General features: G+C 36.7%; 1 protein-coding gene across 1 annotated transcript; it reads right to left on the bottom strand.

Moving 5' to 3' along the window:
• Window positions 1-9,785: 9,785 nt before the first annotated feature.
• LOC144709480 (Mitochondrial transcription termination factor family protein) lies at window positions 9,786-13,512 on the bottom strand. The gene is made up of 7 exons (XM_078583050.1): window positions 12,831-13,512; window positions 12,280-12,417; window positions 11,947-12,192; window positions 11,234-11,347; window positions 10,979-11,161; window positions 10,677-10,894; window positions 9,786-10,599 (listed from the first exon to the last, which is right to left on the bottom strand). Exons 1-7 carry the CDS (start codon window positions 13,410-13,412, stop codon window positions 10,224-10,226), a joined length of 1,857 nt encoding a protein of 618 aa, XP_078439176.1. The 5' UTR covers window positions 13,413-13,512; the 3' UTR covers window positions 9,786-10,223.
• Between the last annotated feature and the right edge of the window lie 248 nt (window positions 13,513-13,760).

Raw genomic sequence — 13,760 nt, 5'->3', positions numbered from 1 at the left:
CCCATGAACACAGCCCGGTCTCAATCCAGTAAAACCTAAATCTAGACCTGATGTTTGATCTGGTCTCGGTGGGGTTAGGTTGACTGGTCAATGTAAAAGTTAATGTCAATCTTTAAAAATGATTTAAGTGAATTTATAGAAAATGCTTTGATGTCAAAATTAGAAAATATGATGTTCCTATATATAGATATTCCACTGAAAGTGGTCTGCCTATCTCCTACTTAGCTCGCCTTTGGTCCACTTGGTCGTCTCATTTCATCTAACTAGACTTCATTTGAATGTCACCTCGGGTGTAAGTAATGTTCAATAATTTGATAGTGGAGAGGGAGAGAGAGAGCAAGTGAGAGAGTGAAAGAGTGTGAGAATGAGAGAGGTTGAGAATGAGTGACTTTGGATCACCGCTGGTACCATGCCCATACCATATCCTCTTTCTACAAGAGCTGTCTTCTTGCAGTCGAGGTGTTGATTGCATGATCGTGTGTGTGATGGTCAGGTCTAGAGTCAGGTGCATAATGGCCAATTTTATCCCTCATGTGAGCACTACCATGAGTATGATTGACAGCTATTGGGAAAAGTTTGACAAACTTAATAGAGTATATTTCTCTGACAAAGCTTATCCGTAACCCATGCTTGGTCATTTGATCATTTGATGAAGCTACAGGATGCAACCCATGCTTCTTATTCTTCCCATCATGCATCTACCTTTGGTGCAGGTACTGATTTTCCCCACTCTGACCAACACTTGGATTATTGAGTTGGGGGCATTTGCCCATATGTCAGGAACCCAATCTCTTTTTCGATTACATTGTTTGTTCAATCCAACTAGTCTCTTTTGCAGATGGTCTTGCATCTCCTATGATGAGAAAACATGGAGCCACTCTGACATCCTCATTTACTTTATCCAACGTTCTTTATGTCCCAAACTTTTTCGTAAGCAGTCATCCATCAGGGCCATTACTTTTGTACTGTCACTTAATTTTCTCATCATTGCAACTTTCAGCATTTTCAGACATGAAAGAGGATTGTTTAGGCGTAAGACTAGACGTGGGCTTTACGAGCTCGTACCTATCTCCCTTTGATAAACCATAATTTAAGGTTATTTTTGTCATTTAAGGGTTCTGATTTGTTGAAAATTATCAATAACTTCCTTTATGAGCACACATTTAAGGGCAAAATTTACATTGATCAAGCATTGAATAAGTGAAATCTAAATTTAATTGTTATTTTTTCTATGATTTTTATTTATTTTACAGAATTTAATCAAATTTAATAAAATAAACAAGTGAAAATGAGTTCAGATACTAATAAAATGATTAGAAAATAGTTTTCATAATCAACCTAATTAATTCAAAATTTTTAAATACATTTAGGAATTTAAATGAATTTGAGAGTAGAAAACAGTAATTAATTCTAAACAAATACATTTGTAGTCGCTTTGACACCACAAATGATGGTTATGGGCAGCGATAGGAATGGAGTGAGTAGATGAGTTTGACCATTCCAAATTTCGAATGCATTGGCACGGGGGGGAGAGGGGTCAAGTGATGGAGATTTTACCACTGTTGGTATCAACAAAAACGAGGGGGATATGCACCAACAAGTGGCACAGTACGTGGTGGCATGCACGATGGTGAAAATCTATGCTATTAGGGACTATAACCAATGAAAATATTGAAGACGTGAGTCATAAAAAGATGAAGATCACACTAAATTCATCCTCACATGTCACATCTGTAAATTTTGTGATTACTCCTCCAATACTTCACTCTTGAAATTCAAGAACATACCTAAACAAGATTTGAATGAGAAAATCAGTCCGCTAATCACATTTTGATGAAAATTAATCTGCTGATTGTAAATAAAAAATACCAAGCTGCCTTTTTATCAAGGATGTGGAACTAACTGAAAATTTTCCACAAAGAACTTTTTCTTGATTGTTAGACATCTTTTTGTGAAGTTGGAGCATCTGAGCCATTATATTTTTTCTCTTGCTGATTTTCTCTCTCCTAAAATATCCATGTGGTGGATTGCTAGAATGGCATGAAACTTAAGGGAGACCAGAAAAATTAAAAAAAAATCATAAAAATGTTTTTACCTTGCTAATATAATGAATATATATTTTATGATAAATACATTGAGCTCAATGATGGATACAATGAGATTTATGAGCCATGGAGTTCTAAATTTGAAGTCATCGACATGAATTTTTTATTCGCCTATATATTTTCAAAATATTTTGAGAATTATAATTTTTAAAACTATTACACATTATCCTAAAATATTTTTTATTTTATTATTTAAATCATAATAAAACTATTATACTTGCTGATTATCCTGAAAATGATATACCATTAAAATTTTTCGTTGATGAATCATCAATATGTTAACAATTATAAATGTATTATATTTATGAAAACTTTTAAACATGGTGCTGAATCTACCTTCAACTGAATAAGTTATTTGAAATAAATTATTTTTACAAATCTATTTCTCAGTGTACGTACAAAAATCAATTATATAACTAAAAAGGAGGTATGGAAAATAAATTATACAGTATTTTTTGTGTGTATTTGATTAAAGAAGAGCTATTTAAAGATGAAGAGAAAGGAAGCATGAAATCCAAACAAAATCATGATCAATGCAGGAGAAAAGGAAGTCATGGAAAATACATTCTTGATTTTTATACAGAAATAAAATAAATTGGAGAAAATATCCTAATTATTTTACAACTATATTTCTCCATAAAATTTACCTTTGGAATTATGTTGTAAAATAAAATTTCATTTATGAGTAACAATGATTTATATTTGAATGAGTTGATTGAATATTAAAAGCATGAAACTTGTATTAAACCTTTATTTGATGAATTTTTGGAGGAAAATTTAACAACATAATTTTTCCAAAAAATATTTTAAAGTTAGTCCTTATTTTCATATGCTTTCCGTGGATGTTTGAGGTGATATTTTAATGAATATTCGTTCAGAAGCACATAAAATGAAATTGAAAAGAAAAGATTCGTAGGTAAAATTAAATATCATGAATTTATGCTTGGGGCACCCTTGATGGCCAAAAGAGAATTTATTGAACCAGTTATTGTTAAAATGATTTAGAATAAAATTTTGTTTGAGGGTTGGTATGAAGATTTATTCAATGTTGGAATTTTGATAAGATTTTCAAAGAATTGAATGAATGAAAATTTTAAAATTTTTCTTATCAACACCATTATAACCTTCGACCACGAATTTTCTTGAAAAATTATTTTCCTCTCAATGAGCATGCAAATGAACCATTGTCATTATATCCTCCATCATGTTCATCAAAGAAAGAATTTATTGTGGAATATATTTGGGATGCCAAGGATGAAATATTTATGATCTTAAGAAGCAACTTATGTACTTTTAAACTTAGTTTTTCTGTCTGTGACTAATGAGTTTCAACGTTCGTGTTATTTTTTGAAAAAAATTAAAGAGAAACAAAAAATATGGGTCAAATAGATGGGAATATTTAATTTATGATTTAAAGATTCACAAATCTATACCCTAATTATAATTTAATTTATTAAATATAGATACTAACGGGAGATCCATACTGTTTGTTGACTATATTTTTCCTCAAAACACCTTCATCATCGTCGGCCTTAAATCACTTAACCCATGCTACTTATCCATACTGGAACTCATTTCATCCTTAGTCATTACTACTTATAACGAGTCCATTTATCTCTCTCATTTTTAAATGATATCTCAATGACATCTTCTTTTTTCATAGTGATTTTGCTTTTTTCTACGTTTCATCTTCTCAATGATACATTTATGTTGGGTTCTCCAAAGACATGTCATTCTTGTCAGAAGCAAAGTTGGTGTCATATTGATGTTCCTACACTCCTACCCGATATACATGAATAATGACACCTTGACTATAATGTATTTTGGAAAATCTTTCACATTATCTGTATTCTCTTTACTTTGAGGTTTTCTGAGGCATTTCATCATTAGAATTATATTTTATATTTACACATTTAATAAATGATCAATTAAAGAAAAAAACAAAACAATGGGTTTTCTCCTTTTAGATTTTTTCCTTCTCTTGAGTCTTCTCTTGAATTTCCTACTGTGTGTCTTTTTCATGTTTACTCTTGTGCTTCCATACATTTTGAGAATTCTCTTGAGAATCCACCCTGTTTTTATTTTTATCCCTTGTCTAATAAAATATTGAGAGAGTGCTATCTAAGTTTTATTGAAAAATCTAAACTATCATCTTGATAACCTGATGATTAACACATTAATACCATGCATTAAATACTAAATTATTTCTTACATAATTATTGTGATATTTCATGATTTATTATTATTTCTTCATAGTTTTTTATGTCCTATTCACAGAGAAATAAAATTTGAAAGTTATAATATATATATGCATAAGCATTCAGAATAGTTTTTTAAAAATAATTATGGATATACAAAATATATTGGGTTTAAATTACATCTCATCACGTGTGGCCGTTTGCTTTCTCTCATTTTTCGCCAATGATTGGGCACACCATTATCATGGTTAAAGGAATCATTATGACTTAATGAGAAAACCATTATAGTAGTCATCTAATTATAGCTTTTCAGGGACAGGAGGAACAATAAAAACTCCCTAGATATTTTCAAAATTAATGTGATCATACATGAAAACACAAGGCGACATAAAAATTTCATTTTTTAGAATAAATGTTGCGTGCTTCACTATGCATTATTAAGTTCTCATGGGGCACGTGGGACAATTCAAATGATTGAAAAATGCTGCTAACATAAAAGTGGCACAATAAGATGTTAACTTAAAAAAAAACATTCATCTTTCTCATGAGCATGCAAAACATGCGAAAGACCACAGTTAGATCATTTTTTACCATAGGAAAAGACCACATATCTGGGGAAGGTATTTCAAGGACGTGGCACCCTAAAAATGGATGTTTGAATATCAATGGTCTAGATGTGTTGGAGTAAACTTACAATATCTTTCTCTCAAGTACTTCGATTTTCCTCAAAATTTATGGGTAGTGTTATCTTTTGATTCTCTACCATTCATATGTTTGAATATATTTACTGATAAATCTATTTGCAGAGGTAAATAATGGGGAACGACACCACAGAACCTTGACCAATCTCAGTAGGCTGGGAAGGAGAAAGTCTGATTCTGGAGTGAAATTCCCCTAGATCTTGAGCTGATTCTGTCAGCCTCTTCTTAGCCATTTGAGTTATTTCTTGAAAGTTTCCAAAATTATATGACATGGTTGCATTTACACACCCATGAAAGATCATGATGATTATGAACTTTCATCCAATAACAGGTTTAAAATGCATAGAAAATTGATGCATGCTATTACCAACATCTCTATATCATGTCTTTTATCTGCCCCAATTTACTCTTTTTTTGTAATTGGCAAAAAACACGGTGCCGGGTATGGCCAACCCTGCAGTTGTGCCCGTAGACCAATCCAGCCGTGCCCTGGACGCCACCCAAGGGGATTTTATTTATAAAGTCAAGTGTTTATCAATGTTAATAGGCGTCAAGCGAGTATAAATATCCCAATTACACTCGGATCCCACTCGTCCACGCCCATGTGCAGGAAAGGAAACGATACATTAGTGATACCTTGCAGGTGCTCGGAGAAGTGCTTGCGTCAACGTCTCACACTAGCCCCCCGCATGATGATGGTGGAGAGATTGTGGAGCTGTCCCCACCTTTAACAAGTGCATTGATGAAGTGCGTGGCGAGGACCTCATCAGAGGTGGGCGCAGTCCACCTCGCTGTCGTGATCGTTGGATCAGGGTGATCGCGTGAGCGCTTCAATTTACTCTTGAAAAACAATTTACCTCAGATCTACATTCTCTTATAATTATCTAAAACCACTTTTTATATTCTTGGATTAGCATTCACCACTCTTTTCACTAGAAAGTCAATCTTTTGGCCTGATTTGGGAACCAAACTACTTGGTTCCTTAATCGAGTCAGAAAGACTCATTAAATCTCGAAATTATCTTTAACCAAAACTAATAGATCATTTAAGTTACATATTCATCATGCCAAAATTAAATCATTGTAGCAGTGGAAAAAAAGTAAATATGTATATTTTATTGCAATCAAACAGCCTTCTGCATGATTCTTCTGGAGCAAACAGAACAGCTTTATGGTATTCTTAGGTCTATGCTGTTGGAGGTTCTGTCTAGAAGTCTTTTTATTAGTTTAAAGGGACTTCCCTCAAACTAGAAGAGGCGTTGACCTGACTAAGTGATATTCCTGTAATAAAAAATTAGGTGGGTCATTACAATGACCATTATTTTACACTAGTATTACTATTCAAAATATTTTTTGCATTTTAATTCTCCAAAATGTTTTTCTTCTTTATTTTTTGTTATAAAATCAATGGGGACAGTTAAGATCCGATTGTTTTTTTTATATGAAAAAATGCTACTGTAGTTCCTTGCCTTACAAGAGATTCAATCAAGAAAAATTAAGAACTACCTTCATTTTACATCAACTATTTTCATTTTACATCAGCTCTTTGTATCGTCTGGAAACTGATGGTCAAACCAAAGTAATGAATCTAAAGTACGAGTTGTATCCCTTGTGTTTTTCTTCAGGATGCCCTAACCAATGGGTGACATGGTTACCATGGGTAGATTTCAATTATAATAGTTCTCACCACATTTCGAGTGACATGGTTACCATGGGAAGAGTTCAGTTATAATAGTTCTCACCACATTTCAGGTGATATGGTGGCCATGTATATAGTTCAGTCATAATTGTTCTCACCACATTTCGGGTGACACGGTTGCCATGGATAGAGTTCAGTCATAATAGTTCTCACCACATTTCGGGTGACATGACACCTGTTTTAGCAGTATATGAAAGACATCGTCCACTCATTGACCTTGTTAGATTTCCAACTTATCCGATTGATCGGTTTGATAAATTACTACAAGCCCATCCCCTAAATACCGTGCACCATACAAAATTGCCCAGAAAATCTGTCCAGTAGCTTATAAATTGCATTTACCATCTTCAGTTTCTTCTTTTCATCCAATTTTTCACATATTAAATCTCCTTAAAACTGTCAGGAATAATATTGATATCCTCTAATGAATAATCTTTCTGATTATTGGTAACGGCAGGTTTTTCCCAAAGCCTTTCTGTCTATGTGATTCCCCACAGATAGACTATAATTTCTAACAAAACGGTAGAACCGGCCACAATTTGAGGAAAACAGCGTCATTGGAATGGCAGTTACCTCATAAATTGAAGACAATTTGTCTTTAGGAGAGGAGAGAGATGATAAGAACATCATAGGAATTTATCAAACAATCAAGAGTAGCCCCACCTGTACACATTAGTGAAGCACAATTGGATTTGAACAAAGAAGAGACCAGAGGAAGGGCGAAAATAAATTAAGCAACAATCCAACAGAAACAATCAACAACCCATTTACGGAAAGTGGGCAAACAGCAGAGATCCTCCAGAGCTGGATGAGAAAGGTGTCGATCCTTTGCTCTCATATATTCCTATATTGTCATTCCATACGCATGGTTCCACGACTGAACCAATTTTTGTAGAATTTCCCGATTGATAATAAATTGGAAATCACAGATGTACTCAGATTTTTGTGTGGAGTCTTATCAAGTACCTCCGATTAATGCATTAGCGTATACTTCATAATTACAGAAATTTTCACTCTTTTGCGAATACTCACTTGTCAGTGCTTCTGTTTTTTTTTGGATTGGATACTTTTACAAGCTGAAAGGCGGATAAAGTTGGTTTTTTGGTTACATAACCTTGAAAAGTAGACTTACGGCTCTTGAAACATGCATTAATTTTGTGTCCAAGAGAAAGTATTCTGATTGATTTCATCTTTATCAGAAAGCACCCAAGCATTTTTGCAAATGCTGATAAGTCATCACAATTTATAACCCTGATAAGTTTGTAAGCAATTAGAGACTAAGTGGTGAAAGAAGATATCACTCTTTATTAGACAATTCGTTGAGAAATGAGAACCTAAAGCTTTTCCGGAATACATGGTGCAGTATGCAAGATGTGGAAAAATAGGGAAAATATCTATTTCTCACATTGAATGTATATGCATATATTACTCTAATTGCATCCGTTATGCGTGGAAAAGAAACAATATTGACCACTCCAGTTTCTAGAGATATCTTGAGGAGAAGCCTCCAAGTTTTAGCATTAGGCATAGCTAAAAATACATTTATATTTGTTTCAACAGTACGGGAAAAACTAGAAAACCAGTCTTAGTGAACATTCGTCTACACATTAGAAAGATTTTCATAACAATGGAATTGGGTGATAATTATCATGGGTGTGCAATGAAATTATTGAAGCTACGACGCTCGTTTGGAACAATGAACAGCTAGTGAAGATTTTGAACATCAGACAAACCAGTCCAAAAATTTCAAGGGAGAAAAGGATGGAATAAAGAGCAAAGTTTATCAGATAAAGGTGGATCAACTTTTCTGACGAGAGGAAATTAATTTTGTCGGCAACAATTAAGGCTATAAAATAGACCAAAGCATGAGTTTCCAGAGTTGTTACCATCCCTCAAGGCCTACCTTATGGCAGTATCTAAAAGGAGGATACGCCAAGATCTAGCCACATACATGCTTTGAGTTGTAGAAGAATGTATGATGGAATAAAATGATGATACTGTTAATCATCTCTAACCTTCTTCTCATAAGGACATAGATGTTCCTATTGAGGAATAAGCTTCATTGGAGGGATCAATCAGGGAAAGGAAAGGATCGATTGGAGATGAGCTGGCTGAATATCTGGTGAGGTGATTAAAGGGAGGAAGCGATTGCTGGCAGTCAAGAAGTGGGGGGGTGAGGGTCTAAAAATCTAGTTTCCAGCAGAAAGAACGTCATGATAGGGATGGGTACATCTAAAACTTGATTCTAATTTTTGGCTGACCTCACCTAGGATGGTTACATCTATTTGCAGAAACACTGAGAAGCTTTTTTTTTTTTGAACAATAACACTGAGCAAAATGTTCCTCGCAAGCAGAAATTGTGAAAAAACACACAGGCAGTGGTCAATGTTTCCATTGTGTAGTCAGTTTCTCCTGGCAGGCAGAAATGACGTTAGGGTGCTTCTGGCCACAGCTGCCCACAGACTGGTTTGCGATGGGACCATGGCCTTGTTTGCATGGCAATGATGGAGAGACTCAACAATAAAAGACTTATCATAAGTCGTTAATGAGATAATGAATGAGTTCTGGAAAGAAAGAGCGTCCGCTCACTAATTTAGTATCAAGCGACTATGAGATTGCCTTTCTCATCTCTTGCTACATATTCCATGATGAGAAAGGCAATCTCACGATCTCATCAGGTTCAGACTCTATGCTCTTATATTGAGTCAATGCAACTAGTGCACAGACTATTTCAAGCATATATTCTTTGAGTCACTAACAGCTCAGCTTAAGGATGAAGCTACACAGAATAGAAAAAAAAAGATAAAACACGTGAGAAATATGAGTCTAGAATATATTTCCGACTGATGAAACTTTGACATATTACAGGCATTAACATATCAACACATTAAGATAAAAAGAATCAGATAACAGTGACGTGTTTGAGACATTCTCAGGATGTAAACCAGAATATTGCGCAAATAGTCACATAATAATCATGTGAGTGAACCATGCACCTTATAACGACAATCACCAGAGAAGGAAACCATGTGAATAGCCTATAAACCTCAAGTATTAACTGCTTGACGTGGATAGTTTCACCCTTTCACACAATTTTGAAGATGCATATAGAAAATACTACAGAATCAGTGTCTCAAAAATGAGCTTCTCATCTTGAAAAAATTATCAGGTAATTTTCAGGGGAGGATTGCCACATTACGAAGAATATACTTGTATACTACAGGAGCAATGGAGCCGAACAGTTGTCCAACAGTCCAAAATCCTGAGAGGCATACGCCTGTAGAGAACAATGAGAAGCAATCTGAGCAAACACCACAGGGTTGAGATCGCTCAGTGCTTCGTGTAGGGTGAAGCATTTGTTCTCGGTGGTGGGGACAAAAAATCTTGACTCGAGTATTGATCAAAATATTGCGTAAATAGGACACTTCATTTCTCTGTGTTGTCTTGCTTCATGTTTTGGTTGAAAATAAACAAGTCAGCGTGACAACCACTTCTCATAACCTGGACCGAACATTTCTTTGTCATGAAATGTCCACACCATCACTCTCAGATAGAGAAGGCAATGGCTGCTGCGGTGGCAGGAGTAGCATGGAGGTGAGGCCTAGAAAATCCTCAGCAAACTCATCGTCATTCTTGGCGAGCATGTCCTTGAGGCTGCAGTCTAACTTGCGGGCACGGAGAAGGCGGAACCTGGGCTTGATCTTCTTCTCCAAGGAGTAGCTGAAGTAGCGGGGATAGTCCACGACCTCACCCACTGGCCTCTCCATGGCATGAACTAGGAATTCAAGCTTCGGCCTCAACACCTCTTCCACACTGTATCCCAGAAGAGGTGAGAATCTAAATACCATGGCCCCCACCTGCCGTCTTGACAGCCCTGCTTTCATCAGGAACCTCGCCCTGCACAGAAATGGAGATAAGTCAGTTAATTCTAAATTGTGAGGTAACTGATCAGCCCAATGCAATGGCAGTCTGACCTGGGGAGCAAGGTGCGATCAACATCGAGGAGGAGCAGCTCTGGATACTTTCTGAGAACTCGAGCAAGTTGGGGGCTGGATATCCCAAAATCAGCAAAGAAGTCAAGCTTCCTTCGAAGAGTTCCATCTGCGTCTGCTGCAAACAGCTCTGGGCAGCGACATAAGATTGGACCCATCTTCTCCTGGTCAAACCCGATCTCTTCCATGAAAGACACGACCTGCAAAGACGAACAATTGGATGAGGGTTTTGATTAAAAATCTGGTAACATAGGCAGCTCTTGAGAAAGGAATTGAGTGTGAACCTTGAGGAACTCATCGGGTTTTCTCAACAAAAGCTGGGGGCTTCTGCTTATAACTTTACCGAGCATCTTGTTTGAGACACCCAGATCGTTCAACTGTTTGATCATAGATTTGAACCTGCCAGTAGAGCATCCCAAAATCTGGGGCCAACTTCTGACAGCACGGTCGATGCTTGATTTCAAGACCTGAAGCATTAAGATTGAATTAAGAAAGCCACAGGACACCCATTTCAAAGGTATGAGCTAGAGGCGAAATACCTTCTCTGTTAATAAGAAATGGTAAACCTTTTCAATATTTTCCTGAATACATCTGGAAAGAATCCAAGGATATCGAACCAGCATCTTGCCAACTTCTCTACCCTCGACGCCAAACTGCACGCAAGTATTGGCTTTGAATCAACATGTGAGATGACAATTTTTTACTCATTTATTTTTTTCACGTGGGGCATAATAACCATCTAGGCGATAAGGGAACTTCAGGATCAAAAAGCATCGAAGATATAAGAGAAGAAAATCTCTTACAGAGGAAAGTTTAAAGGATTACTATATGGGTGCAAGCGATATACCCCACTTTAAATGTTTTCTGGCTTGATAACGAATTAATCATTGGGGTAAGTGCCGATACAGATGAAATATGTAACGATGAGATAGTGGGTTTCATTTCATTCAGGAAATGAGAATAGAGTATCAATATAGTGATGCTTTTCAAATTTCGACGCATGCAAGGGAAGTGAAACAAGGAAATAAACAAAAAAAGGAATGAATGGAGAGGCAGATTTTGATCACCAGTAACCTCAATTGGTAAGTAATAACTATCTCTTAGATTACTATTTGTTTTCAGAAAACATGTCTCAATATATTATTTGGTGCACCGATGAATTCCTTGAGAAAAAAAGCTTTGCCCCTCGGAGAGCAAGAGATATGACCACATCTAGAGAGAGAGATTAATTCTTTGATAATGGTATGGTTACCTTGCTCAATGCGCGGATTCTCGGCTTCAGATCACCCTCAGTATCATAAAAAATAAGGGGAGGGAATAACAGGAGAATATCCTTAACGAACTCCTTAGACACTCCAACTGTCTCAAGAATCTCAATGAGGGGCTTCCATTGGCTTTGAAGAGAACATGAAAGGAGATGCGGGAATGATTCAACCAGGCAGGGCAAAGATGTGTCTTCAAATTGTAACATGGTTAGACCACCTCGTCTAGCTTCCATCTGATGGAAGTAAAAAACTAATGAGAATGTGACTTTTGCACACCAAACTTTCAAACGAATATCCACGAACAAACTCATACAGCATACCTTCTCAAAGAAAGATAAGGTTTTCCCGATATCTTCGTCAACAGAAATTGATAATTGCATCATCATTCTACGAGCACTTTTTCCTAATTGAGGTTGACGATCACTGCGTGAAAATAACAGTTCCTTCATAAACTTAACCTATAGTAAAATCCACGCATAAGTAAAAGATCACAACTTTCTAAAAAATATATAAGGGCGTGAGAGAACAACCTTAATGAATGATATCAAGGTATTCTATTTTCTCGAAACTTTGATGGAATGCGTTGTATGTAAAATAAAAGCTATACTAAAATAAATTTTAAACAATTGCAAATGACAACAAGTCCAAATTGGCAGGTGAATACATTTACTGTCGGACTGTTTTTAAAGAAAAAGATAAAAATGGCTTAAAAGAAAATGAAATCCACTACCATCACGATATTCTCACCAACACCAAGGACCAAAATACAGTCACCTCCGCAGTTTATGATTCTCAGAAGGAAAATTTCTAACCTATCAACATCGGGAAACATTATTTCAAACGTAAAATGCATATAATTGGATTAAGCCACCTTATCGATGAGCTCGGGGAGGTCGCTGGACGACATGTACCCAGAAATATGAACAGCCGAAGAGTACTTAAGCCCAATACTCTCCAGGAAAGGGAGAACACCCTCATCTCCTTTCTTCTTCGCCATCAGATAAACCTTCTTCCGGAAATTAAGCCCAGAATCGCATTCTTCTCCAACCCCCTTATCCTCCGCCCAGGAACCCCAAAGAGAGTTCTCATCAAGCTCCCTTACGTTACCCATCAGCATATCGAGATATTTGGGGCACTTGGAGACGATTTCCAAGGAATCCTCCCTCAAAGCTCCGCATTCCTCTAAAAGCTGCATCAGGGCCGCCCGAGCTTCGTCTTCCTCGCCTTGTTCAGTCAATGAGGCGTCATTTCCATCGCTCTGACAACGACCCACCACGATTATCGGCACATTTTTGCTCTGCAAAGCCCGAATTGAGATGCCCATATCACTATTAACGGGAAATACGCGGTAGAACGTCCTCGCCGGCCGCCGCCAAGGTAAGCAGAGGCTTCTCGAAGAACAGGGATCGGCAGCGCATGTGCGATTCCAACGCGCCGATAGGGACGAAGCCATCGTCGTCCTCCCGCCTGAGCTGATCTGCTAAACCCTTCCCCTCTCTTCCTTCCTCTGTAGAAGAACCCAAAATCTTCCTACCGGATAGTAAGTACCCCATGGCCCATACTACTTAAAGAGGGCTGCAGTTTATTTAAACTACATTTCATGCCACCCCTTCCTCCCCTAAGATTTTTATATATTTGAGGCTATTATCACTTTGAAATTTTTCCTGAAGAAGAAGAGTGTAAGACACTTGTTAACCAAGATCTAGTGGTCCCTTATAGTGGGACGGCTCTCGCGGCCAGCACGAAACAGTGCTTTACCCCTAGATGTCTTGTCAAATGCTGCGCCTTAGCGCATTTCAGG

Source organism: Wolffia australiana, chromosome 11 (assembly GCF_029677425.1).
Source record: "Wolffia australiana isolate 7733 chromosome 11, ASM2967742v1".
In the NCBI taxonomy this organism is placed as follows: domain Eukaryota; kingdom Viridiplantae; phylum Streptophyta; class Magnoliopsida; order Alismatales; family Araceae; genus Wolffia; species Wolffia australiana.
Note: the sequence above shows the minus strand (reverse complement) of the source record. Positions and strands in the feature narration are given on the sequence as shown.